This window comes from Antechinus flavipes, chromosome 3, assembly GCF_016432865.1.
Source record: "Antechinus flavipes isolate AdamAnt ecotype Samford, QLD, Australia chromosome 3, AdamAnt_v2, whole genome shotgun sequence".
In the NCBI taxonomy this organism is placed as follows: Eukaryota; Metazoa; Chordata; class Mammalia; order Dasyuromorphia; family Dasyuridae; genus Antechinus; species Antechinus flavipes.
In genome coordinates this window covers 519,214,872-519,242,506 of record NC_067400.1, presented here as the reverse complement: position 1 = coordinate 519,242,506, position 27,635 = coordinate 519,214,872, and the positions used below count along the sequence as shown (strand labels likewise).

At 38.6% G+C, this 27,635-nt stretch overlaps 1 protein-coding gene and 2 non-coding genes across 3 annotated transcripts; all 3 read left to right on the top strand.

Annotated features, from left to right (window-relative positions):
• Positions 1-294: 294 nt before the first annotated feature.
• On the top strand, positions 295-8,406 carry RPS3 (ribosomal protein S3). The gene is made up of 7 exons (XM_051987093.1): positions 295-399; positions 3,115-3,245; positions 4,031-4,124; positions 4,627-4,721; positions 5,436-5,623; positions 6,026-6,222; positions 8,341-8,406. The coding sequence occupies exons 1-6, from the start codon at positions 370-372 to the stop codon at positions 6,217-6,219; spliced, it is 732 nt and encodes a 243-aa protein (XP_051843053.1). The 5' UTR covers positions 295-369; the 3' UTR covers positions 6,220-6,222; positions 8,341-8,406.
• Positions 2,890-3,036, top strand: LOC127558486 (small nucleolar RNA SNORD15). Its single transcript, XR_007952866.1, has one exon. It is a non-coding gene; the product is annotated as a small nucleolar RNA SNORD15 (small nucleolar RNA).
• On the top strand, positions 5,779-5,922 carry LOC127558485 (small nucleolar RNA SNORD15). Its single transcript, XR_007952865.1, has one exon. It is a non-coding gene; the product is annotated as a small nucleolar RNA SNORD15 (small nucleolar RNA).
• Positions 8,407-27,635: the final 19,229 nt, after the last annotated feature.

The following is a 27,635-nucleotide window of genomic DNA, read 5'->3' as shown; positions in this document are numbered from 1 at the left end:
GAACAAAAGGTTTTGCAACTGTCAATGCTGAAAAATTACCCATGCATATAACTTGTAAATAAAAAGCTATAATAATAATAATAATGATAAAAAAAGAAAGTGAGCTTTTTGAGGGCAGGGCCTGGCACATAATAGGCATTCAATAAAAGTCTAATGGCTTAATTTGTCGATTAATTAACTCTCCTTCCTCTTTCCAGTTATTTCTTTAAAAGTAAAAAAAAAACTACACTTCCCATAAGTCCTCGCTCTGGGAAATTGACAAAGATTTCACTGCCGCTGCGCTTCGCACTTGCGCAGTGACTGACTCTCCTCCCCCTCGGCTTTATAGTCACTTCCTCTGTACAGCTCTCCCTTTCCTGTCGGTGCAAGATGGCGGTGCAGATCTCCAAGAAGAGGAAGGTGAGGTGCTGGGAGCTCCTGGGAGGGATTGCAGGACCGCACGGGATGCCCTGGGAGGATTGGCCGCCCGGCCACAGGTCCTAGGCTTGCTTGGGCATCGCAGGGAGCCTCGGCGGAGGAGGATGGCGGTGGATTGTAGCTCCCGCCCTGCTGACTCCATGTTCCCCTTTGGGCTCTGGTGGCGGGGCCGGGCCAACCCACGCTGGCCAGGGCCCGGCTTGCATGTGGGGGGCGCCGCGGGGCGGATCGCACCAATGAGCGGCTGGAGGCAGAGGCTTCCTCGGGCGGCTTGGGCTGCGCGGTGGCAGCCGGGCCTGGGAGCCGGGAGGCCTGCAAGCCTCCCTACGGCTGCATGCAGCCTGAGCCGGGTCCGGGCCTCATTTTCCTCCGCAAAAATGACTAAGCGGGGCCTCTTCAGAGCGGGAGCTGGAAAGAAGGGACGCCGGCTATTTAAATGTCCTTTCCCTGAGGGGAAAGAGAACCTTTCTATCAATGAACGAGCATTAGTTTTTCGAGCCTGCAACGTGCCAGCCACTGCTGATTGCGAAGCTTTGTTTGATTTCCTGCCCCCTTTTTGATTAAGCTTCTAGAAGTTATATTAGGAAGTGTTCACGATTGTATGGACCTGAAGCGCTTAGTGTAGGCCAGGCCCTGAGCTACGTGACGTTGTGAGTGAGTACATAAGAATTGTTATTAAATTCTCATTTTGCAAGTGGCGTAGTACCAAAAATTGTTCTGTAAGGCAGACTGGTTTTTGGTTGGTCAGTTCTTTAAAAAAATTATCACATCGCCTCTAAAGGTTATTAATGCTATATGTAACATGAAATACTGTTTTCTAATGACATAGTTATAATAGCATTTATATAGTGCTTCGAAGTTTGCAGCGCACTTTACAGATGTTTCTTTTTATAATCACTAGAACTCTAGGAATAAGTGCTATTATTCCCCGTTTTACATGTGAGGAAAACTGAGGCAGATAGGTTAAGTGCCATAGCTACTAAGTGCCTGGTACTAGATTGAATTCAGATTTTGATTCCAGATCCAGCATTCGTTCCACTTATTTACACCATGATGCTGCATCTGAAAAGGATTTGTGTATAAGAGTAACTTAAATTTATTGTAGTGACTTCACACAAGTGAGGTAAGTGGTAAAAGCGGTTCCTTTTTATGGTTGAAGAAAGAGTCCTAAAAAAGATAAAATTAAGTTATCCAGAGTCAAAGCTACCAACTGGTGGGGTGGGAGACCCCAATCCAGGTGTTGTGGTTCCGTAGTCCTCCCCTTTTTTAAAATCCTCAGTTGTGTTGATGTTTAAGTGAATTAAAAGAAAGCGGCTGTTGGTTATTGGGGAGATTAACAATCATAAGCATGACACTTATTTTTCTGGGACTATGAAGATAATGGAATATTAAGAGCAGTGGGACCACTTAACCTGTAGCTTGGTGCTTGCTTAATAACTAAGACATGTCCGTGTCATTTACTGGTTCCTATCTCAAATAGGTAACTCGTTGTGCATAGTTTGCCTCAGTTTCCTCATCTGTAAAATGAGCTTGAAAAAAAAAGGTAAAATACCAATATCTTTGCCAAGAAAATTCCCAAATGGAGTTATGAAGAATTGGACAGAGCTGAAAACCTCAAATGAAATTATCCTAATCCAAAATTCTTTTCCAGTACCACATTGAAGGAGTCTTGCCTGTTACTGATTAGTACTGAAGCTAACTGAAAGGGGTTTCAATTCAGTGAATGTAATTTGTAAAAGAGAGAGAAATTGCTGACGATAGATCCTCATAGTAAATTTCATTTGGAAAAAATTAGCAGAGCATATTGGGTTGTAATTTGTCAAGTCATTGGATTGCAACCATAAGTGGACTGCAGATTTTAAAAAAAAAAAGGTATTGGTTTTTATTAGTCATCCTTATTTGTAAAATTGATTGTAAACGTGCATTTTTAAAATACAATTTTATTTTGTTAAGGTAGACACCTTTCATCATGACTGATTTTTTTGTAATCAGCATATTATGTAGGAAAGGTAGTGAGGTCCAGCAGGACAGGAGACTAAGCCTTAGTCACTTTTGACTCTCCTTAGAGCAGTTCGATCATGAGGTTTTGCACAGCCCTTGTTCATTGGATACTGATGGTGTGGTGGAATTGATCATTTAAATTGAGAGGTAATCTAGAGGGTAAATCCAAATCTGACCTTAATAAGGTAATCTAAGGGGAAATCACCGTCTTACTTCAGTTTATAATCCAACTCTTCATTCTAGCTTGTGACTTGTTTAGCTACTTCTGGTTCAGGTTGAACTAGTTCTGGTGGAGTGGTGCGTTGTGATCTATTAGGCTGACCATATACTTTGTTTTTTGGGTCTGACCAGACATAAGTGGCATGGTAATAGCACATAACTTAAAGGGTTTGTTATAAGAATCAAATAAGATGTTTGTCGAACACTTACGGTGTTTTTAAAAAACAAAATAAATGCGACTTAAGAAAAACCCTTCCGTGAAGATACGATGACGAGTCTGACAGGAGGTGGACTCTTTGTTCAGGTGTTCTATTCTGCTGCGTTCTGCAGACCAGAATTTCAGACTCCTGGCTCAAAGTAACTTCCTAAAGAAGATCTAGAGGCATTTGTCTGAGAAGGGTTGATACACTTAAGTCAGAGCAGAAAGGTAATTAGCATATCATTATATCAATACAGGCTCTTTTCTCTTATATTTAGTTTGTAGCCGATGGCATCTTCAAGGCCGAGCTGAATGAGTTCCTCACCAGGGAACTGGCTGAGGATGGCTATTCTGGTGTGGAAGTTCGAGTTACCCCAACCAGAACAGAAATCATCATTTTGGCCACCAGGTAATGAATTTCTTGCTTGATTCTAAAAGTCTGAACATTCATTGGAGGTGCTTGCTTGCCAGCTGTGTATTAAACAGGACACCAGCTGAAATTGGCCTTAAACAAGATTCATTTACAAGACTATCATCATAGTTTATCCTTTTAAGTGGACATATTCTTCCTAGCAGACATTTTAACTTATATTTCAACCATGACACATAATTTATCCTTTAGGTTATAGTATGCTCTAATCCATACAAGCTGTTTTAAGTATTTATTGTAGGATGGATTTGACTTCAAATGGGATTTTTGTAAGCCAGAACTCCTGTGTCTGTTCAACTCTTACTGGTTATGATTGGATTGGTATAGACAATGTACTGTAGAGATAAGCAGTTAATATTCTCATCTCTGCTACTTACATCATAATGTGGTGGATAGAAAACATGAGGGCTTCAAGGTGCCACAGATAAAACAGGGTGTCCCAAAAGTCTTAAACTATTAGAGCTCAAAAGACTTTGTGGCACCCTGTGTAATAGAAGAGACTTCAGAAATCCTGCTTATGAATGAATTCCTTTAAATAATCATCTACTTTATCTCAACACTGAAAGTAATTGGAAATCATCTCTGAAGATAAACTAGTCCATTTGTGGATAGGACTAACAGTTAAACTGTTGTGTGTTACCTTCCCTTTGCCTTTTTACCCATGTGTACAAGGAGAAAATAAAACGTAAGCTTTTCTTAGGCATCTGAGAGCTGCCAAACTGTTCATGAGTGCTTCTTCCAGTGATTTTTGCCTCCACTTTCAGGACTCAGAATGTCCTTGGGGAGAAGGGTCGCCGGATTCGTGAACTGACAGCTGTCGTTCAGAAGAGGTTTGGCTTCCCTGAAGGCAGTGTAGAGGTGAGTACAGTCTCACCTGGACAAGTTGTAGAAGATTAACACATGAACAAGTGAGGGAAATGCAATTGCTTCTCTGCCCTAGTTTGAGACACTTGACTTCAAATATATGAAAAAGGGGGTAGCTTCTGTTGGCCAAATAACTGAGATCTGGAAAGTACTTTGAAGGTCTTGGCCTTTTGCATCTCAGTATGGTCAATTTCCTTAAAAAGCTGTTAGAAAGACCCTGGAGTGCCCAGAGCTTTGGTTCCTTATTCCTAGAAGAAGAAGCAGCATGGAACTTGGCCATTTTGTTTTGGTGTTTGTCTCTTGGTTGGTTTTTCTTTGCTGGCCAAGCAGAATAGTAACTGAGTAGATTTTTTTTTAAGCTTATGGCCATCTCTAGTTAAATTTTAGAGTTTAATAAACTTCTTAATGTATCATGACATGTAATAAGTAGACAACACAAATGAAAACAATCTTGTGTGTTAAGCCTCATCAAAGTCATTGTTTATTTCTTTTAAAGCTGTATGCTGAGAAAGTAGCCACCAGAGGTCTTTGTGCTATTGCTCAGGCCGAGTCCCTGCGTTACAAACTCCTAGGAGGTCTTGCTGTGCGTAGGTAAGTTTCTCACTCTACTAGGACTTATTTATATTTTTACAGCCTGCCTTATAGGGGCTCTTGGGAGCAAACTCCATAATCTAGGGCTATTATTTATTTGAAGATCTTTGATTTATTTAGCAGCTGTAATCTCCAGCTTTCTATAGCTGGACTCTTAGTGCCTTAGTGACAATTTATAAATTTCTGTGGTTAGAAAAATTCAAGCCAGTTCTTGGGGATGGGATGGAAGTTGGGAGTTATAATCTTTAGGACCTCACACAAGGGATGCCTTCTGGTGTGATGCAGTGGCCAGTCAGTTAGATCCTGTGACATTATACTGTTAAGCTATTGTAGAGCCCTCCTCAGAAGTGGTCTACCCTTCATTTGGCCTGATAGTATTAATTAGACACAACTTGGCATAATGGGTGCCCAAAAGACCTAGGTGCCAGATGACCTAAGATTTCTTCCAGCACTGACAGTATAGTCTGATATATTTCTTGCAGTTAGCTTGAATCTCAAGCATTTTGTCTTAACAAGAGAGTCACAGCCGCTGAACTTTCCCTTTTCTATTGCTCATCCAGTCTTATCTTTGCTAAAGGGAGTAAGTTCTGAGTTGAATCAGAGGTATGAGATTCTCTGACATCTGGCTCCTTCCTGGGCCCATCACCCTTTCTTCACACCCCCCAAACAGCATACTATTGGATAATGGCGTTTCTCTCCTCTCTCCTCCCAAAGGGCCTGCTATGGTGTCCTCCGCTTCATTATGGAGAGTGGAGCAAAGGGATGCGAGGTGGTGGTGTCCGGTAAGCTCCGAGGCCAGAGGGCCAAGTCCATGAAGTTTGTGGACGGCCTGATGATCCACAGTGGAGACCCCGTCAACTACTACGTCGACACAGCTGTGCGCCACGTCCTCCTCAGACAGGGTGAGCCGCTGCAAAAGCTTGGGTTCAACCTGGTGTTGCCCCAGATAGCTTATGCCCTCAGGAAGTGAATTCAGGAAGGGAAGTGGCTGGGTAGGGAGCCTGGACCAGCAGCCCAGCCCCTGAACTTCAGAGTACCCGAAGGCTGCAGGAATTCCCTTCAGTGATGACAAGATGACGAGTCAGAAAGGACACATCCTGCTCTGAGTCCCCTGGCACTGGCATGTTCTTTGTCGCTGCACGTGGGGCCTTTGCAAAAGTGTCTTCTCTGTGGTTGACCTAGAGGCATTTGTCTGAGAAGGGCCAAAGAGCTGTTCTGTCCTAGAAAGTTACTTGATTCTGTCAGATTTTTGTCTCAAACTCCATAAATGAAGCCACTTCATATTTAACCTTGGTGCCATTCAGGTGTATTGGGAATTAAAGTCAAAATCATGTTGCCCTGGGACCCAAGTGGCAAGATTGGCCCTAAGAAGCCCCTGCCTGACCATGTGAGCATCGTAGAGCCCAAGGATGAGATTCTTCCTACTACCCCCATCTCAGAGCAGAAGAGTGGGAAGGCAGAGCAACCAGCTATGCCCCAGCCCGTGCCCACTGCGTAACAGGTCAGTCTGTCCAGCTGCAATGGGGTGCAATTGGCTAGGAAGTGTTTGGTATAAGTGAACGTGTGTCTGTTTAGTGCCCATGCAGAGATGACTTTTACCAGGGCCTTTTCCCATGAATTAAGTATTAGTTGGCAAGAACCCAAGAGGTTCTTTTACCTAATCTACTGAAAAGTGCCCAACTTATTAATGGATTTATGTCCATTGCTTTGCGATCCACACCTTAGTCCTGTGAAGGAGGCAGGGTAGGGACTTTATCCATTTGAGGCTTTGGGAAATTTGAAGCGTCTCAACTCTTCATACTGGGCTATGTGATAGATACTGCTAAGAAATGTAACTCTTAGCTTTGTTGGATAGTAAAGACTGTCAAAGGCTTGAAAAGGGACCAAGAGACACCTGAGAAGTGACCCAATTAAAGAGCAAGGGATAGACTTGGAGAGGAAGTGACTTATATGGCACTACATTCCCTCTGCCTTCCCCACTTTGCTGTCCTGCCTTTGCTTGCATGTCTCGTTCTAACACCCAGAAGTAAATTGCTACCATTTGGCATTTCTGATTGCTTGGAAGTTCTCAAATGGAGCCCAAGTTTCATCTCTTGTATTTCCGTCAGAGTGAACTGTCACTGTCTAGTTTTCTTCCTTTCCTTATGTATTTGCTCAATAGACCTGTCCTCTTAATCTTATCCTGTTCTGTCTGTATCAGTGGATATTTGTATGCATGTGTCTCTCTTAACACACTATATTGAAAACTTTGTTAACACCTTTTACTTCTCTCTGTCTTGCATATAATAAATATTTAATAAATGTTCACTTGAAAACCCTGCTTTTCCTTTTATTTTCAACCAGTTATCCTAGCTCTTTCGAGCTATACAAAACCTTTTCTAACCTTTCAGATGTTTGAGGGAGGCAGCTTGGTGTGTGGAAAGTCCTTTGGTCAAAAAGGTATGGTTACCAAATCACCACTGACCTGGCTCCCTCTGTGGCTTTGGATGAATCACCCTTCCTAGGAAGTTGGGGCTAGTTTTATCAAGGTCCTCTCTGACTTTCAAGCCATTTTGTTTAATGTTTTCCCAGAGAAACTTGTGCTTAATAATACCTCAGTAGACATCCAGATTTGGAGGATCAAGGTCACCAACCCACCTGCCAGAAGATAAAACTGGCAGACATGTCTAGCCCAGATTTCCTTTGTAGCTGTTTGTCACTTAGAATTTATTACAGCTTTTCTCCTAAAACAGACTACTAGTCTGAGATTCTGATTCGAGCTCTGTTAATTCTTAACAAATTTGAACAATTTTTCCCCCTCTGCCTCAGTTTCCTCATCTATTTGAAAAACAAAAAAGATAATAGTCCCTCCCTGCCTCCAGTCAGGAGCTAGTGTGGAATAGTTAAGTAGAAAAATTATTACTGTTAGATTTCAGAAATGGCTCCTAGGATACTGGTAGAGATTAAATTGATTTAAGCATCTTGGAGAAATGGTATAAATCGAAGACTTCAAAATGAAAGTGAGAAGTGAGGGAACTTGTAAATTTTACGTCTGCCTTGATGTCTAGTGGAGTGGGGGGGCAGTCAAATACTATGAGTAGGAAAAAAACAGTGCCATGTATGGTACAAGGTAGATTTTTATTTTTGAGAGGAGTATCTTGAAAGGCATCAAAACTTTTGAGTTTTGCATTTAAAGGATGCCTGAGAATTTTGATAAAAGTGGGGGTTGGAAAAACATCCCAGATATGAATTGCTTATGACCAACAGAGGAATAGCACAGATCTGCTTTTGAGCACACAGGAGTAAACTTTTGAGTTAGGCTCATAATTGAAGGTAGAATGTTAGAAATCCTTGAATACCAAGCAAGAGTTGGAACTTGATTTGGTAAGGAGTAGGGCAACTAAAGCTTAAGCATAATGATATGATTAGATTTGTGCATAAATTATTCTGGTGGTGGTGGGATGGTAATGAGGACCTCTGGTGTATTGATAATAGTGGAAATGAAGGGGACAGATGTTAGAGATGTTGCCAAGATCGAAAATTAACTGACTTTTCTTTTCTCACCTCTCCAAAGATAACACCAATTTCTGACTTTAGAGTTGCTGCTTTGATCTAACTTTTGTCTTATTTTGGTTTCAAGGACTCTGTGAATGGTGTGCCCGAAGCTCTTCTGTAAAGATCTTTAATAAAATCTTTTTTAAAACAAGCACTCTATAGTTATATTGCATTTTTCAAAATGTGGGCAAATTGTACAAAGTCACTTCACCAACACTCATTTCTTCATTTAAATATTTCATGGGGTTAGGAAAATAATTGCCTCATGTGAGATTAACCAGCTATAAAGGTTGAAAGAATCCCACAGTCAGTCACCTCATACATAAGAGATCTCAAAATGAAATAAGAATGTTATAACCAAAATCAAGCTCCCAGCTCAAGCAGCCAGAAACATTATCTTTAACTACAAGATTTAGTAGCTTCTACATTAAAGAATCAGAGAGCAGGGGGCAGTGTGGAGTTAGGATGACAACCAAGAATCACCCATGAATATTGAATATAATCCTTCAGGAGGATAAACGGATATTCAATGAAATGGACTTTAACGTTTTCCTGATGAAAAGGAGAGAGTTGAAGAGGAAATCTGACTTTAAAATAGAAGGACAAGAAGGGAAATCAGAAAGGACTTGATTTTCTTATGTAGGAATGTCAACTGTTTAATTTGCTGGTAAATGTTCTCATAGCACAATGAAATGAAATATGTAAACAGGGCCACAGCTGTGTTGAATATGAAGGGAAAAGAAATGTCAGAAAATTATTTCTACCTGAAAAGTTAGTTTTGCTAGAATAAAGGTAATGATAACAAGTTTGTCAAATAGCCCATTCTAGCATTTTCAAAAATTTGTTCACATTGGGCAATATAATATGAGAGAAAAGGATATGAAACCTAGTTATTTGGTTAACTATGGAGTGAGAAATAGAAATGTACTAGGAGAAAGGGTTGTAGAATGGGGTAAATCATCTCAAAAGGAAGCTTTTACAGTGGAGGGGAAAGGAGCCAGTGGGTCTTGCTCGTGAGAAAAGGATCAGAAGGAATTACATTCAGGTTGTGTATAGAAATCTACTTTGTGAATAAATCAGGACAGTGCAAGTTAAATACTTGAGGCAAGGATGAAAATAGAAGATGGACTTGAATACAGAAAAAACTATTGACGTTTCTAATAAAGGCCTGATCAAAAGATGTAAACAGTTTCAAGACAAGTAGATCTAGCCATATGAAAAATGCTAACTCACTGCTGATTGGAGAAATGCAAATTAAAACAGTTCTGAGGTACTACCCCACACATTAGATTGGCTAGTGGGGTAGTAAAAATGACAAGGGGATATGGGAAAAATAAGACATTGATATACTGTTGAAACTGATCAACTATTTAGCTGTAGAACAATTTGTAACTGCCCAAAGGACTATGAAATCTTTGACCTAGTAATAAGTCTATCCTAAAAGAAATAGAAGGAAAAGGCCCCCAATTTTTTTAGCAGTTCTTTTTCTGGTGACAAAGAATGAAAGTTGAAATGAGCATCAATTAGGGGATGGCTAAACAAAATGCATATGATATGATTGTAATGGAAGACTTGTGCTGTAAAAATGTTGAGCAGGATGCTCTCAAATACCTGGAAAGACTTCCAAGAACTTAGGCAAAATGAAATGTACTGTGCACAAAGTACTATCGAGATTATCAGCTGTGAATGACGACTACTCAGCAAAATAGTGATCCAAGACGACTCTAACTATATCCCTAGAGAAAAAACTGATGTATGACTATAGATTGAAAATTATTTTTCTTGGTTTTTTTTTTTTTTTTTGGTGGGGGATAGGGGTGGTAGTTTATTTCTGACTTAAGAAAATATTTTGCATGACTACAAATATATAACATTGAATTGCTTGCCTTTTCACAGAGGGAAGGGAGAGAATTTGGAACTTAGTTTCAAAAAAGAATGCTATTTTTCCTAGTGTACATATAAACACAACTTCTACATCACAGTGTCCCCTGATGTCATGGTCCTCTTGGAGAACGAAGGACAACCTCTGCTTGCCAGGAAGTGTTGGAACCAGTTTCCAAGACCTTATTTATTTTGTTGGTTTGGGCCGAGGCAATTGGGATTAAGTGACTTGCCCAAGGGCACACAGCTAGGAAGTATGCAGCGTCTGAGGCCAGATTTGAACTTGGGTCCTCCTGACTTCAGGACTGGTGCTCTATCCACTGTGCCACCTACCTGCCCCACTTTTTTATTTATTTTGTGTTAAACTTCGGGCCAGCATTGACACTCTCCTCTTTAATCCTCAAGAGGCTTCTTAATTTTTTTCTTTTTTTTTTTTTTAAATTAAGCTTTTTATTTTTCAAAACATATGCACAGATAATTCTGCAACATTAATCCTTGCAAAACCTTGTGTTCGTTTTCCCCCCTTCCACCTCCCCATGACTGCAAGTAGAAATATGTTAAATCCTATATATGCATACATAGTTATACAATTACTGTAAAAGGAACAAAATCAAACCAGGAAAGAAAATTATGAAGAAAATAAAATGCAAGCAAACAATAGTGAAAATGCTATGTTGTAATCTCTGGGTATAGATGGCTCCACAAGATCATTGGAATTGGTCTGAATCATCTCATGTTGAAGAGGACAGGTGTCTTAATTTCTCTTCGTTTTCTCCCATCAGTATCATCTGCATATCTCAGATGGTTGATATTTCTTACAGCAATCTGAATTCTGACTTTTGGGTTAAACTGGTATTTCATATGATGTATACTGTGTATAGTTAAATAAGGGGATGATATACTTTATTTTTCTTTTCAATCTTAACCAATCCATTGCTCCATGTTTGTCCTCAACTGTTGGACCCACACAGGAGACAAATGCATTCTTCTACCCCTTTCTTTTTGAGGACTTGTCATATTTTATTGCAGTCCACATGGTCAGAGGCTTTATTGTAGTCAGTGAAGCAGAAGTAGAAGTTTTTCTGAAATTCCCTTGTTAAACTGGGTCTTGACTAAGTCACTCCTTGGGCTCTTGTTGGCAAAGACAGCTGTTTGCCATTTCCTTCTGCAGCTCATCTTATGAATGAGGGGACCGAAGCAAACAAGGTAAAGTAACTTGCCCAGGATTACAATATCCAAGGCCAGATTTGGATTCCAGGCCTGAGTACTCCAGGTGTCCCCCACACTGCCCAAGGAACTCCGTAGCTTTCTCCATAATCCAGCAAATGCTGGCCATCTGATCTCTACTTCTGATGCCTCTAAAAACCAGCATTCTGGTTATTCTTGGTTCACATATTGCTGAGCTTAGTTTGCAGAACCTTAAGCATAGCCTTGCTGGCATGTGCAATGAGCACACTGTTCGAACATTCTTTTATATTGCCCTTAAAGAACTGGGAAGGGAATGGATCTTTCCCAATCCAGTGGCCACTGGATTTCCAGTGAGATTTCCAGATCTTCTGGCATATTTAACAGCATCATCTTAGACCTTTAAATAGCCCAACTGGAATTCTGTCACCTCCACCACGGGCATTGTGGGCAAAGCTTCCTAAGGCCCATTTGACTTCATTCTCCATGATGTCTGGCTCTAGATCAGTAGCTACATCGTTTTGGTTATTGGCGATGTTAAGATCAGCTCCAGAAATGATCTCCCTAAGGCACAAGTATGAACATAGGTTCATAATCCCCACCCCAACCCCCTCAATCTATAAACTCCATTGATCCCCTATTCCAGAATCAAATATAAAATTCTCTCTTTGGCATTAACAATCTGACCCTTTCCTTCTTTCCCAGGCTTGTGACACAATGTATTCTTCCACCAAGTAATCCTGGCCTCTTTGCTGTTCCTTATACAAAACACTCCATGCTGTCTCTCAAATGTTTTTCCTTTGGTAGTTCCTTATTCCTGAAATGCTCTTCCTCTTCAACTCTTTCCTCCTAGCTTACCTGATTTCCTTCAAGATTCAGTTCAAATCCTACCTTCTACAAAAGCTTTTTTTTTTTTTTTTTGTCTATCTTCTCTCTATCCCTTACTTTCAGGAGTTATCTCCCACTTATACTGTATATATCTAACTTGTATGTAATTATTTACATGTTCCATTAGACTGAACTTCAAAGCAAGAACCTTAGTTTTTTACTTTTTTTTTTGTATCCCAACCCTTAGCTGGGCACTTAGAACAGTGCCCTGCATGTGTTTAATAAACATTTGTTGATTGGTTGACTTATCAGAGAAACTTCCTACAAAGATTCTTTCCTCCCCTTTTTCTTCTAATTTTAGCTACATTAGTTTTGTTTGTGCAAAAACCTTAAAATTTTATATAATCAGTTGTCTCTTTTATCTAGTACCTATTATCTAGTATGATTACCATATTTGATCATACATCATACCATACATCAGAAAATTAATTTTTCTTTTTAATTTCCATATGATACAATGCTTTATTTTTGTCATCTATGCATTTGGAGTTTATCTTAGTATTCAAGTGTGTGTGTGTTCATTTTCTTTTGTACATTGTGTGCCAATCCATTCTATTAAACAACCTCTTATTTTTTATTCAGTACAAAATTTAAATGATTATTGCCTTGTAATGTAGTTTAAGATCTGGTTTTGCTTACTTTGGGATTCTTGAATTTTTATTCCTCACGATGAATTGCTATGATTTTTTTCTAGCTCTATTATATACGTGTGTATGTGTGTGTGTGTGTGTGTGTGTGTGTGTGTATAAACTCCTTTGCAGTTTGTTAATACACCAAATAATTTGAGTTATTTGGGGCTCTACCTACCCATGAAAAATTATTTCTCCATTTATCGAGGTCTGACTTTCTGATCAATTCCCTTCTTTGTAAAAAGGGAAAATTGTCTTTCTTTGTATCCTCAGTGGTACATAATAAGTATTTAACAAGTTCTTTTTAACTGTGTAAAATGATAGGATTGGACTAAATGTTCTCAAGGGTCTTTTGATGATAGCTTGGTTGTTCTGTTTTTGAGGTCAGTGATGTTCACTGATAGTGGAGATGACTATAGATGTAATATTTTCTAGGGGAAGCAAATTTTCTTAGACTGAACAACAGTGTACAGGATGATAGAGAAAAGACCTAATGGGAATGGCAGTAAGTTAACAATTTAATGGGGTCCCAAAAAGCACAGTAGAAGGAGAGGGCTTGGGAATAGTTACACTCAGATTAGAATAGACCTGAGGTAGATGAGGATGTAGAGCTGTAATGGAAAAGTTCTAGCCTAGGTAACCTTCAACTGGGAATCACAGAGATTGTGACAGGAGGAGGAAAGAATGTGATAGCTAAAGAGTAGTTCCACGCTTCCCAATAGCCAGAGAATTTGTGGCCCAGGCCCCAGGTGGATGATGTTTTGACACCATCTCTGGGAGACGAGATTAGTTTTTAAATTTCCGAGGTTAGGTGGCCTAGTCTTGAAGCACTAGACAGTGAAAAAGCCTGATATTCTAATTTTATATGGTGACTAATTTCCCTCAGTAGGGGCAGCTCTGCTCCAGGCCTCCCCTTGCTTCCTTGTTAATTGTCCTTTGGGAATGGAAGGTGGGCAGAGGATCGCTAAGGTCCTTCCCACTCCTAGTATTATGTGACTCTGAATTTTATTCTCTACATTGAGGCCCAACTGAAATCCTCTAATGCTACTAGTTCTTTTTCAATAGGTGAGGTAGTGATCTTTGAAATAGGCCCCAAAACAGAACGGTGTGATTGGGCAAGTTAGCCACTAGAGAGCAGTAGCTTCCCAGTTTCCTCAAAATGAAATGGTTGGAATAAATGTCTACAATCTCTCCCAGCTTTGATTTAGAATAGAAATAATTGCTATTCATTTATTGATTTGAAATAGGTAGTTCATCTGAAGTAAGTGTGGATAAGACCTGTGATTTCATTGTATAGGGAAATTCCAGGTGCAGAAGGAAACTCCTATCAATACAGGCTGGTACCCTTTCTGCAGCCATTATCCCTTTCTCAAATAGAAACTGTATTTCAGAGAATGGAAGTGACTTGACTTTATTACACAGCTAAGTGTCAGAAGTAAAATATATATTTAGGACTTTATGATTTCAAGTCTAATACTCTACTAAAATGAAAATTCTTAACTTAGGATCTGTGGAAAAAAATTTTCTAAGTACTTTGATCATTTCTCTTTCTCTCTTTGCTGAGACAATTGGGGTTAAGTGACTTGCTCAGGGTCACACAGTTGAGTGTTAAGTATCTGAGGCTAAATTTGACTTCAGGAGTGGTGCTCTATCCACTGCACCAACTAGCTGCCCCAATAATTCTATTTCGATTCAATTACTTTCTTTTGAAATCTTTTGTATTTTGTGCATTATTATTTTGAGAAAGGGTTCCATAGGCTTTCTTAGATTCTGAGAATCTGACATCTTACTAAAATATTGATAAGATCAAGCCTCTCTTCTCTGGGTGTAGATGGCTTTCTTCCTCACTGAACAATTGGAATTTGTTTGAATCATCACATTGTTGAAGGGAGATACATCCATCAGAGTTGATCATCTTGTAGTCTTGTGGTGGTTGTGTACAATAATCTCCTAGTTCTGCTCATTTCACTCAGCATCAGTTTATGTAAGTCTCTCTAGAACTTTCTGAAATCATCCTGCTGCTCATTTCTTACAGAACAATAATATTCCATAACATTCATATACCACAGTTTATTCAGCCATTCTCCAATTGAGGGGCATCTACTCAGTTTCCAGTTTCTGACCACTACAAACAGGGCCGCCACAACATTTGTGCACATACAGGTCCCTTTCCTTCCTTTAAGTTCTCTTTGAGATATAGGCTCAGTAGAAATACTGCTGAGTCAAAGGGTATGCCCAGTTTGATAACTTTTTGAGCATAGTTCAACCGTTCACAACTCCACCAATAATCAGCATTCATTTTTGTAAGATTTTGAGTTTCAAATTTCTTGCTCCTTCCTTCCACTTTCCCTAAGATAGCAAGCAATTTGATATAGGTTGTACATGTACAGTCATTTAAATTATATTTCCATATTAGTCATGTTGTGAAAGAAAAATAAGAACAAGCCATTCTCTGAAAATAGTCAAAGGATATGATGAATTAACAATTTTCAAATGAAGAAATTAAAACCATTTATAATCATAGGAAACAATGCTCTAAGGGTAGGTTGGTGGCACAGTAGATAGAGCACCAGCCCTGAAGTCAGGAGCACCTGAATTCAAATCTGGCCTCAAACACTTAACACTTCCTAGCTCTGTAAGCAAGTGACCGTGGGCAAGTCACTTAACCCCAATTGCCTCAGCAAAAAGAAAAAATGCTCTAAATAATTATTGATCAGAGAAATGCAAATTAAGACAACTCTGAGATACCACTACACACCTGCCAGATTGGCTAAGATGACAGGAAGAAATAATGATGAATGTTGGAGAGAATGTGGGAAAACTGGAATTCTAATACATTGTTGGTGGAGTTGTGAACTGATCCAATCATTCTGGAGAGTAATTTGGAACTATGCTCAAAGGGTTATCAAAATGTGCACACCCTTTGATCCAGCAGTGTCTCTATTAGACCTGTATCCTAAAGAGATCATAAAAAAGAGAAAAGGACCCATATGTGCAAAAATATTTATGGCAAATGTCTGAATAAGTTATGGTATATGAATGTTATGGAATATTATTGCTCCATAAGAAACAAACAGCAGGATGATTTCAGAAAGACCTGGAGAGACTTACATGAACTAATGCTAAATGAAGCAAGTAGAATGAAGAAAACATTGTACATAGTAAGAGCAATATCATATGACGATCAGTTCTAATGAACGTGACTCTTTTCAATGTGGCAAGGTGATTCAGGCCAGTTCCAAAGATCTTGTGTTGGGGAGAGCCATCTATACCCAGAGAGAAGATTGTGGGGACTGAGTGTGGATCACAACAATAATATTTTCATCTTTTTTATTGTTGTTTGCTTACATTTTATTTTCTTTCTCATTTTTCCTTTTTGATTTGATTTTTCTTGTGCACCATGATAATTATGGGAATCTGTTTAGAAAAATTGCATGTGTTTAACATATTAGATTACTTGTTGTCTAGAGGAGAGGGTAGGGGGAAGTGAAGAAGAAAAAATTTAGAACACAAGATTTATCAAGCTTTAATCAACAACAACAAAAGAAAAATCAGAACAAAAGGGGGAAAGCCATGAGAGAAAAAAAGCAAGCAAAAAAAAAAAAAACCAACAAAAAAGTAAAATACTACTTTTCAATCTGTATTCAGATTCCATAGTTCTCTCTCAGGAGGCAGATAGCCTTTTCCATCCCAAGTCTATTGGAATTGTCTTGGATCACAAATACAATAAATTAAACTCTTACTGTCCCTAAGCTTTGGTGCTTGGCTGGAAATGTGACTTTCTTCCTAGGATGCTACAGAGGTATTTTGATCTTTTAGACAGTGTCAACATAGCCAGCAGCCATATTGGTACTTTAGGGGATGGGTCAGAGATCACATTTTGTTTTGTTACAGAGGCACTTGTTTGAACAGAAGTGTTGGGAAGATTGTAAAACAGTGAGATAATGAAGAATTACTGGGAAGCAGAACCAAGATGGTGGCATGAAGGTGGAGACTCACCAAGCTCTCCCCCAAACCACTCCAAATTCCTTTAAACAATGCCTCTAACAAATTTTAGAGCATCAGAACACTCAAAAAAATGGAGTGGAATATTTTCCAGCTAAAGACAACTTAGAATTTCATCAGGAAAAGTCTGTGGCACAGGGTCCAGCATGTAGCCCAAGGCCTAGCTTCAGCCCCAGCCTACATGTCAGCAAAACAGGAACGGGCCTTGGACCCTTAAATCAGCAGCAGTGCTGGTGATTTTTCAGCCCAGAGACACAAGGATAACTTGGAAGGTCAGCAGGAAAGGCTTGTAAGTAGGGTGAAGTGACCTTGAGAAACAAGCAAACCAGGAGTGAGCATGGGCCATGGTGGCAGCAATAGCAGCTTCTGGAGGTCTCAACTCACAAGAAGTCTCTTTATTAGTACTGAGAAAAGACTCTTGCTTTAGAATTTATAGTTCTAAACACTGGAACTTACAGTCACAGTGGAGCAGGGACCCTTCTCACAGTTCCAGAACAGAAAAGAGTGCTCATGGTCAGGTCCCTAGAAAGATCTCTAAAAACACCTTGAGACAGTGAACCTCCACCCTGGAAATGGAGCCCTATTTTAACAAAGAGTTAAAAATCAAGTAATAAGCTAGGAAAATGAGCATACAACAGAAAAAGATTCTGGCCATAGAAAGTTATTATGTTGACAAGAAAGATCAAAACACAATCAGAAGTTAACAAAATCAAAGCCTCCAAGAAAAATAAGAATTGCTCCTAAGCCATAAAAGAGCTCAAAAGGGATTTTGAAAGTTAAGTAAGAGAGCTAGAGAAAAAAAAATGAGAAGAGAATTGAGAATGGTGCAAAGGGAACTAGAAAAAGCTGACAAGGAGAAAAATGCTTTAAAAAGCAAAATTGGCCAAATGAGAAAGAAGATACAAAAGCTCACTGGAAAATAATTTCTTGAAAATTAGAATTGATTAAATGGAAAGTAATGACTTCATGAGAAATTAAGAAACAAAAACAAAACCAAAGGAATGAAAACAATAGAAAATTATGAAATTTGAAATTTGAAAAACAACTGACTGGAAAATAGATTCATGAAAAAAATTTAAAAATTATTAGTCTATTTGAAAGCCATGATTGAAAACACAGTCTGGACATCATCTTTCACAAAATTATCAAACTGTCCTAATGTTCTAGAACCAGAGGGTAAAATAGAAATTTAAAGAATCAACCAATTACCTCCTGAAAGATCTCAAAATGAAAACTCTCAGGAATACTGCAACTAAATCTTGAACTTTCAGGTCAAGGATAAAATATTGCAAGCACCCAGAAAGAAGCAATTCAAGTACAGTGGGTCCACAGTTGGGATAACACAATATTTAGCAGCTTCTCCGTTAAAGGTTTTGGGGGCTTGGAATATGATATTCTTGAGAGCAGTGACACTAGGATTACAACCAAGAATCACCTACCCAGAAAAAATGAGTATAATCCTCCATGGGAAAAATTGGATAATCAATGATTTTGATTAAACTTTTCGACATTCTTTTTATATCTTTTTCTTTTTTTCTGGTTATACATGTGCATTTATTTAAAAAAATACAAATTTCTTTGTGAATCATATTGGGATAGAAATATCAGAACAAATGGGAAAAACCATGTGAGAAAAAAAGTGAACATAGCATGTGTCAAATTACATTCATTCTCTATAGTTCTTTCTCTGAATACATATGGTATTTTTTATCCCAAGTATATTTGGGGGCAGCGAGGTACCACAGTGGATAGAGTACCAGCTTTGAAGTCAGGAGGACCTGAGTTCAATTCTGGTCTCAGACATTTAACACTTCCTAGCTGTGTGACCTTGGGCAAGTCACTTGAGCCCAATTGCTGCAGAAAAAAAAAGTATATTGGAATTGCCTTAGATGACTGAACTGCTGAGAAGAACCAAGTCTTTCTTTTTTCCCCTATATATTTGTTCATATCCATTAACCATTTATCAATTGGGGAATGACTTGTATTCTTATAAATTTGACACAGTTCTTTATATGTTTTAGAAATGAGGCCTTTCAACAGCAAGATTATACGATGATCAATTCTGATGGACATGGCTCTCTCCAATAATGAGGTGACTCAGGCCAGTTCCAATGTCTTGTGATGAAGAGAGCCAACTACACCCAGAGAAAGAGGAGTGTAGGAACTGAGTGTGAACCACAACATAACATTCTCACTCTTTTCCTTATTGTTTGCTTGAATTTTATTTTCTTCTCATTTTTTCCTTTTTCATCTGATTTTTCTTGTGTAGCATGATATTTGTAGAAATATGTGCAGAATAATTGCATTGTTTAACATATATTGGATTACTTGCCTTCTAAGGGAAGGGATGGAGGAAGAGAAGGAAAAAATTTTGGAACATAAGATTTTGCAAAGGTGACTGTTGAAAATTATTCATGCATGTATTTTGAAAACAAAAAGCCTTAATTAATAAAAATAAAAAAGAAATGAGGTCTTTATCAAAAATATTGGCTGAAACATTTTTTTCTCAGCTTTATACTTCCCTTTTAATTTGTTTGTTTTGGTTTTGTTTGTGCAGAAACTTTTTAATTTAATATAGTCAAAGTTGTCCATTTTGCTCTTCATTGTTCTATAGTTCTTCTGCTTTTGATGAAAATTTCTTGATGAAAAGACTAGAGTTGAATAGAAAATCTGATTTTCAAATGCAGGACTCAGGAGAAGCATAAGGAGGTAATCAGGAAAGGGACTTTCATACCATAAGGGACTTAACATGATTTATCTGTTTACATTACTATGTGGGAGGATGATACTTGTAATTCATTAAAACTTTGTAATTATTATGGCAGTTAGAAGGAGTATATATAAACAGAGGGCACAGATGTGAGTTGAATATAAAGGGATAATATCTAAAAAATAAAAAAAAAAATTAAGGGTGAGAGAGGAATGTACTGAGAGAATGGGAAAGAGAGAGATGGAATAATGTAAATTATCTGCCATAAAAGAGGCAAGGAAAAGCTTTTACAGTGAGTGGAAGGGAAGAGACAAGGGGAGCGAGTGAACCTTACTTTCACCGAATTGGCTCAAAGAAATAAAACGAACTCAATATGAGTATAGAAATCTATCTTAACTTATAGGAAAGTAGGAGGGGAAGGAGATTTGAGGAAGGGGAGGAGGGTGATAGAAGAGAGGACTTATTGGGAAAGGGGGTGGTCAATAGCAAAATATTTTTGAGAAGGGTCAAGGTGAAAGGAAAGAGAGAATAGAATTAACAGGAGGAAAATACAGTTAGCAATAATAACTGGGAAAAGAATTTTGAAGCAAGTTTCTCTGATGAAGGTCTCATTTCTTAAATATGTAGGAAACTGAGTCAAATTTATTTTTTTTAAAAAAGTCATTCTCCAATTGATAAATGATGAAAAGATATGATCTTTACCCAAAGGGCTTTAAAATCATACAATCTGATTGTATGACTTGAACTAACAATATCACTATTAGGCATGAATTCCAAAAAAATTTTTTTTAAAAAAGGGTAAAGCTGTAGCCTATTTAACATGTAAAGGACTGCTTGCCATCTGGGGGAGGGGGTGGAGGGAGGGAGGGGAAAAATCGAAAGAGAAGTGAGTGCAAGGGATAATGCTGTAAAAAATTACCCTGGCATGGGTTCTGTGAATAAAAAGTTATTAAAAAAAAAAAAGGGTAAAGGACCTATTTGTACCAAAACATTTATAGCAGCTCTTGCAACTCTCTTCTCAGGACAAAAAATTGGAAATTGAGGGGATGTCCATCAATTGGGGAATGGATGGATAAATTTTGGTTTATGATTATGATGGGATATAATTATTTTGTGGAAAATGATGAGTGGGATGCTCTTAGAAAAACCTGGAAAGTTCTCCACAAACTCAGGCAATATGAAATGTACCGTGTACAGAGTAATAGCAGTGTTGTGGGGATATCAGCTATGAGTGACTTTGCTATTCTCAGCAATACAGTGATCCATGACTACTCTGAAGGACTTGTGATGAAAAATGCTATCCATACACAGAGAAAGAGCTGATTATCTCTGAATACATATTGAGGCATACTCTTTTATTTTATTTTTCTTGAGGGATTTTTTTGGGGAGGGGATGAGACATCTTTGTTTTCTTTCACATCATGACTTTTATGGAAACATGGAAATGTATTGCATAACTTTACAAGTGCCTTCTTAATGGGGGTAGGGGTAGGGAGGAAAAGAGAGAATCTGGAACAAAAAGTTTTTTTAAAAAATGTAAAATATTGTTTTACATATACCTGGGGAAAATAATATTAAATATTAAAAATATCTCCATAAAATTACTTAACCAGTTTAAAAAAATTAAAGAGTCATATTTGAAAGGCATACTGTTCAGATCACCTAGTCTAATTTGTGCTTGAGCAACAATTCGTTATACAACATTACTGACAAGTGGTCATTCAGTTTGTATAAACTAACAGAGAACAAAGTAGGCAGGAATGACTATAGTAATATATGGGAGGACAACATTGAGACTTCAAAACTCAGTGCAAAACAGTGAGTTTTCACAAGTAAAGAAGACTGATGGTGGGAACATGTCTCCTGCCTCTCAAGAGATGCATCAGAGATGCATGAAAAGGCTGGCATTTTCGGACATGGCCAATATGTTCATTTATTAGGTTTTACTGTATATGTTTCAAGGGAGGGTCTCTTTGTGGGGTTGAAGAACTTACTGGGAAATGATATTGATGTTAAAAAAAAAGAAAGATCATTGTTAGTAATACTTGGTAAGGAAGGACCTTTCCATGAAGAGGATCCCGTCTCCTCCAAAAGCAGCCTCATCCACTTTTTGGATGTTCTTTCCTTCATCCAAGCTGAACTCCGCAAGGGCTACGTTCTCCCGCGCTGCCTTAGTAACCGATGACAGATGGTGATGGGCAGTTGAGATTATTGGAATTACCCTGCTGAGGTAAGGTGTGCTATTCACCCTTTATTTGCAGATACTTTATACTGTGCATTTCATGGTTATGGCAGCAGATCCTAAGTTCCAGAATATCCCTCTATGCTGAAAAGATCTAAAAACTGGTCCACCCCAAACTGGTCACTAATGATTTATTATAAATCAGTAAATTCAATATCATTTTCCTGAGTCTCACCCACCCCTCAGTCTCTTTGCAAAATTAAACACTGAGGATTCCTGGCGTGCTGCCTCTAAGAAAGCACCTGAACGTGGCCTTGAACAAGGAGGGGAAGGATTTCAATAGGGAGAGAATTAAAGATCTTCTCCTACCATATGAAGTGAGAAATTGGGAGGAGAAGGAGTATAAAGTACAGGAGGAAACTAAGGAACAGCTAGTGTAGAATCACCTGGATCATAGAATGTTTGAGAAAATAGAGAATAGTAGGATCATAGATTTGGAGCTTAAAAGGACCTCAGAGATAATCTACTATAAATCCTTTATTTTGTGGTTCAGTTGCATCACTCTTTGTAACTCCATTTGAGGTTTTCTTGGCAAAGATACTGGAGTGGTTGACCATTTCCTTCTCCAGCTCATTTTACAGAGGAAGGAACTGAGGCAAACAGAGTTAAGTGACTTGCCCAGGTCATTCAGCTAGGAAGTATCTGAGGCTGGATTGGAACTCAGGAAGATTAATCCTTCTACAAGACCCAAAACGACGTATTGTGATGCTACCAGTGGGATCTGGGTAAAAGGTCATAAAACCTGGGCTCTAAGGACTAACCTTCCAATCATAAGCTTCTCCTCTCTTAAGCAGGCTGCACTTCATACAGAGTCTTTCACAGGGCTCAGAGCCTGTCTTGGAGGCACCTTTCCCAAAGTCAGAAGTTGCTTTTCCTCCCCTTGATTTAGGCCTTTCTGACACCTCCCTGAGTACTTAACCCAATTCTTCTTCTGCTTAGTTATGTCTACTCCTGTCTTATTCCCTTCAACTAGACTGTAAGTTTTGTAGTAAGAAACTACTTTTCATCTCCACATCCCCTTGGTCATAGTAAGTGCTTCATAAATGTCTTAAGTAAAAGCAGGTGCAGTGTTGCAAAGTTTGGGGCTGGGGGAATCAGGAAAAGACCATTGAATTTGCTAATTAATGATATTAGTGACTGGCTTTTGGTCTACTGGTGGGATAATGGAGAATATCAATTTTTTTTCTATTAACTTTTTTCCGATTGAATCTGTGATTTCAAAAATGTCCTCTTTCTTGCCTGGGCACTTTGAGGTTATGTGATTTGCCCAGGGTCATGTAGCTGTAAAGTGGCAGTTTCCAGAAATTTAGCTGTAAGAAGAGAAAACTGGGATTATAAATGGATGGGGTAGCAAAGTCAAGGGATGGCTTTTTTATAAGGATTGGGGAGGCATGTTTATAAGTATGTAGGAATTTGAGAGTAAAGGGGAAGTAGAGTCCTAGAGGAGAGGGAAGGAAATAGGATCAAGGTCCTAGGCATAAAGATATTAACTAGGGATAGGAATACTTCTGAAATCTAATATGGAGCCCTCGACTAGTTTATGAAAATGAACAATATAAACATTTTCTAAAATCACATCAATATTAGTATGTTTAGACTGCTGGGCCCACAGAAGGAACAATTGTCTAGTAAGCATCCTTGAACCCAGGTAACCAAGCTGCTGTTTTGACTAACTGGTTTTAACAACCCTTGCGGCTAAGCTACTGTCTGAAAAAGATTCTATTTTCAGCAGTCTTGTAACCTGTCTTAGGGCCAAAATTATGATATATAAACTTTCTTCCTGCATTCTTAATTGCCAATTAATTATCCATGCTATTTGGTCCACCTACTTTGGTGAAATAAAGCTTTGACTTAATGAGAATCCTGTGCAAGTGTTCTCACTCCGGCTGAGCCAAACTGCTCTCCAAAAGCAAGAGGTGTGTGTGTGTGTGTGTGTGTGTGACAGAGAGACAGAGAGAGAGAGACAGAGACAGAGACAGAGACAGAGACCGAGACAGGGATACAGATAGACAAAGAGAGACAGAGTTAGAGAAAGAGGAGGAGGAGGAAAAAATGGAGAGAGAGATGTATGGGGATCATTTGGGGATTTGAAAGAGGAAAATTCCTACTCCTTCCCAATCTGTCTTCTCTGCTTTACGCCCATGAAGCCTGTTATAGTCCTGAGCCAATGCAATAAACCAATTCAGCACTAACCTTTGAGGACAGGGCTAGTAGGGGAAAGACTGTGTATCTCAGTGTTCCTTACAACAGCTCTATCTTGAGGGCAGGGCATAGTTTATCGTCTCCATTCTGTAGAGAGGAAGCTTACATCTCTTTGCCAGACTCTATAATCTTATTTCAGTTTGTTAATGCTGAGGGCTGTTTCTTGGATGATCACAGAAAGTCAATGTGCCCTATAGAAAAGATATATCTATACATGGCAACAGCAAGATTATATAATGATCTATTCTGATGGATGTGGCTCTTTTTAAGTAGAAGCGATTCAGGCCAGTTCTAATGGTCAGATGATGGAGAGAGCCATCTGCACCCAGAGTTGGACTGAGTGTGCATCACAACATAGTATTTTCGTTCTTTTTGTTGTTTGCTTGCATTTTGTTTTTTCTCATTTTTTTCTTTTTGAACTGATTTTTCTTATGCAGCATGAAAATTGTGGAAATATGTATAGAAGAATTGCACATGTTTAACATATATTGGATTACTTGCCATCTGGGAAAAGGGGTAGAGGAAGGAAGGAGAAAAAATTGGAACACAAAATTTTGCAAGAATGAATGTTGAAATGGGAAGATTCAGACCAATTTCAATGATCTTGTGATGAAGAGAGCCATCTATACTCAGAAAGAGGACTGTGGGGTTTCAGTATGGATCAGGATATAGCATTTTCACTCTCTTTATCATTGTTTGCTTGCATTTTATTTTCTTTCTCCTTTTTTCTTTTTGATTTGGTTTTTTGTGCAGCAAGATAATTGAATAAACCTTATGTGTATATTGGATTTAACACATATTTTTACCATGTTTAACATATATTGGATTATTTGCCATCTAGGGGAGGGGGGAATTGGAATACAAAGTTTTGCATGGGTTAATGTTAAACAATTGTCCGTCCACATGTTTTGAAAATAAAAAGCTTTAATAAAAAAGTGAATGTTGAAAATTATCTATGCATATGTTTTGAAAATAAAAAGCTTTAATAATAATAAAAAAGAAAAGGTATGTCAGGGGAGGTGGAATGGGTTTAGCATAATTCAGAGTGAAATTGGGTTTCCTCCCTCCTCCAATTGTGCCCCTGGAAATTAGCTCCTCAATTTGAAGCCAAGCTTAGCTGAAAGAGCTGTGAATCAAGCAGACGTCTTTGTCTCTGCCAGAAGAAGAGGGGGAGGATGTAATGTATTCATCTTGTTCCCTCTCCAGCCCTCCACCCTGCTTCCACACAAGCCCCCAGATCTCCTTGAGGTCTTTGTGTGATTGAAAGCTTTGTTAAATGTGAGGCTCACCTGCTGTGTAAATTGCTTATCTGGAATCGTTTTCCTTTAGTTCCAAATGGCTTCTATCTAGGCAGCCCCCTCCCCCCCAATTTAGAATTGAGTATGGAGGTTTGTGTATCTTTTCCTGGACAAAGAGAGGACTGGTTGATCAGAGGTGGAGGGGCAGTGAGTTGGGGAGGGGGGATTATAACTGTCCAATATTCCTATCAGCATTCATTGAACTGCTTCCAAACTTAGCCTCGGGATATGGCTCCTCATGATTTCTTGAGACATAGGTGGGGGAAAGAGACCTGTACTGGACATCAAAAAATTGGGTCCTTAACCACTGATTTACTGTGTGACATAATAAGGAAGAACACAGAGGTTCTCTAGTACAGGGATTAACCAGTACATAAACTTATTTTTAAAATATTTTAATAATTGTATTTCTGCACAATTGGTTTATTTTGTAAACCTACATATTTATACATATAAAAACACAATTCTGACAATACCATAGGTTTCTCCAAACTGCCAAAAGGCACAGAAAAGATTGAGTCTCTGTTCTAGTCTAGCCCAGTGCTCTATCCACTACACTACTCTGACTCTTTAAATCCAAGTTTCTCAATGTACAAAATAGAAATTTGAGCTAAGAGGCATTAATATACATTGGAAAAGAATGCTCTACATGGAACCAATGTACTATATATGGAGCTGTCTCCATTTCAATCAGTATGATCTTAGCCAAGTCATCATTTAATATCTCTAGACTCAGTTTCCTCATCTGCAAAATGAGGGGGCTGGACTCTTTTTCACTTCTCTCTGTGACTTAGATTTCCTCTTCTGAAAACAGGAGGGTTAGATTCAATGATCTGTAATTTAGGGGATCTTTGGGTTCCTCTTTTTCTAAGGTCCTAAGTCCTTGCTCACTGATTTGGCTTCTTGGTTGTAACCCCAACACTTGTATGACACTTTTCCCTTCATTATAGCCTAGGTTCTTTTTCTGAGAAGTGTCCCCAGAGCTTGGCTTGAGCCCTCTTGACAAGAAATTATATAGTAGGCATGTGATCATTAGGGTTCCTGCAGCTAATACACCCCTGCTCTGGCCACAATTACCTACTCTGAATTATAGGGACCGAAAACTAAAAGAGACATTAGGAATCATTTAGTCCAGATGTTCTCTAATTTTGTGTGTGTCCTAGATCACTTTGGCAGGAATCTGGTGACGCTCAGGGGCCCCTTCTTAGAACCATGTTTTTAAATGCATAATAATGAAATAAAATCCACTGGATGTCAAAAAAACCCATTATCACAAGAGATAGTTTATCACATAGTAAAAGACCTATTTCATCTATCCCTTGGTTATGAATCTCTGATCTAGTTCAATGTCTTTATAGGGCAAAGGAAGAAAATGAACCTCATAGAAATTAAGCCTTTCTTCATGCACTTTCTTAAAGTCCTAGAGTGGCAGAGTTGGATTGAGAATCTGGGTCTCCACATGTGCAAAAATGTTTGTGGGGGCCCTTTGTGTAGTGGCAAGAAACTGGAACCTGAATGGATGCCCATCAATTGGAGAAGGGATGAATAAATAATGGTATATGAATATTATGGAATATTACTTTTCTGTAAGAAATGATCAGCAGGATGATTTCAGAGAGGACTAGAGAGACTTACTTGAACTGGTGTTAAGTGAAATGGGCAGAACCAGGAGATCATTGTAGATGGCAACAGCAAGACTATATGATGATCAATTTTGATAGACTTGGCTCTTTTCTACATTGAGATGATTCAGGCCAGTTCCAATACTCTTGTTATGAAAAGATCTATCTGCACGCAGAGAGAGGACTGTGGGAACTGAGTCTGGACCACAACATGGCATTTTCACTCTTTCTATTGTTGTTTGCTTGCATTTTGTTTTCCTTCTCATTTCTTTTTCCTTTTTTATCTTATTTTTCTTTTGCAGCAAGATGATTGCATAAATATGCATACATCTATTGGATTTAACATATATTTTAACATATTTAACATATATTGGATTACCTGCCATCTAGGGGAGGGAGTGAGGGAAAGGAGGAGAAAATTTGGAACACAAGGTTTTGCAAGGATCAATGTTGAAAAATTACCCATGCATAGGTTTTATAAGTAAAAAGCTTTAATAAAAAAAAAAAAAGGGAAAAAAGAGAAAATCTGGGTCTCATCTGCTAGATTTCAGGTTAGGGTTCATGATGCTTCTCTTTTCTCATCACCTCCAAGTCATTCTAGTCACTTTCCTCATTCCCCTGTCAGAATATTTCAATCAGGGAGAAAAGGTTACATGGTGCTTATCATGATGGATCAATCTCAGCATTTAACACCAGAAGAAGTGCTTTCTGGCTTCCC

Coding starts and splice junctions, on each gene's coding strand:
- RPS3 (XM_051987093.1), top strand. CDS start 370: ATGGCGGTGCAGATCTCCAAGAAGAGGAAG. Junction 400..3,114: donor AGATCTCCAAGAAGAGGAAG/GTGAGGTGCTGG, acceptor TCTTATATTTAG/TTTGTAGCCGATGGCATCTT. Junction 4,722..5,435: donor GGAGGTCTTGCTGTGCGTAG/GTAAGTTTCTCA, acceptor CTCCTCCCAAAG/GGCCTGCTATGGTGTCCTCC.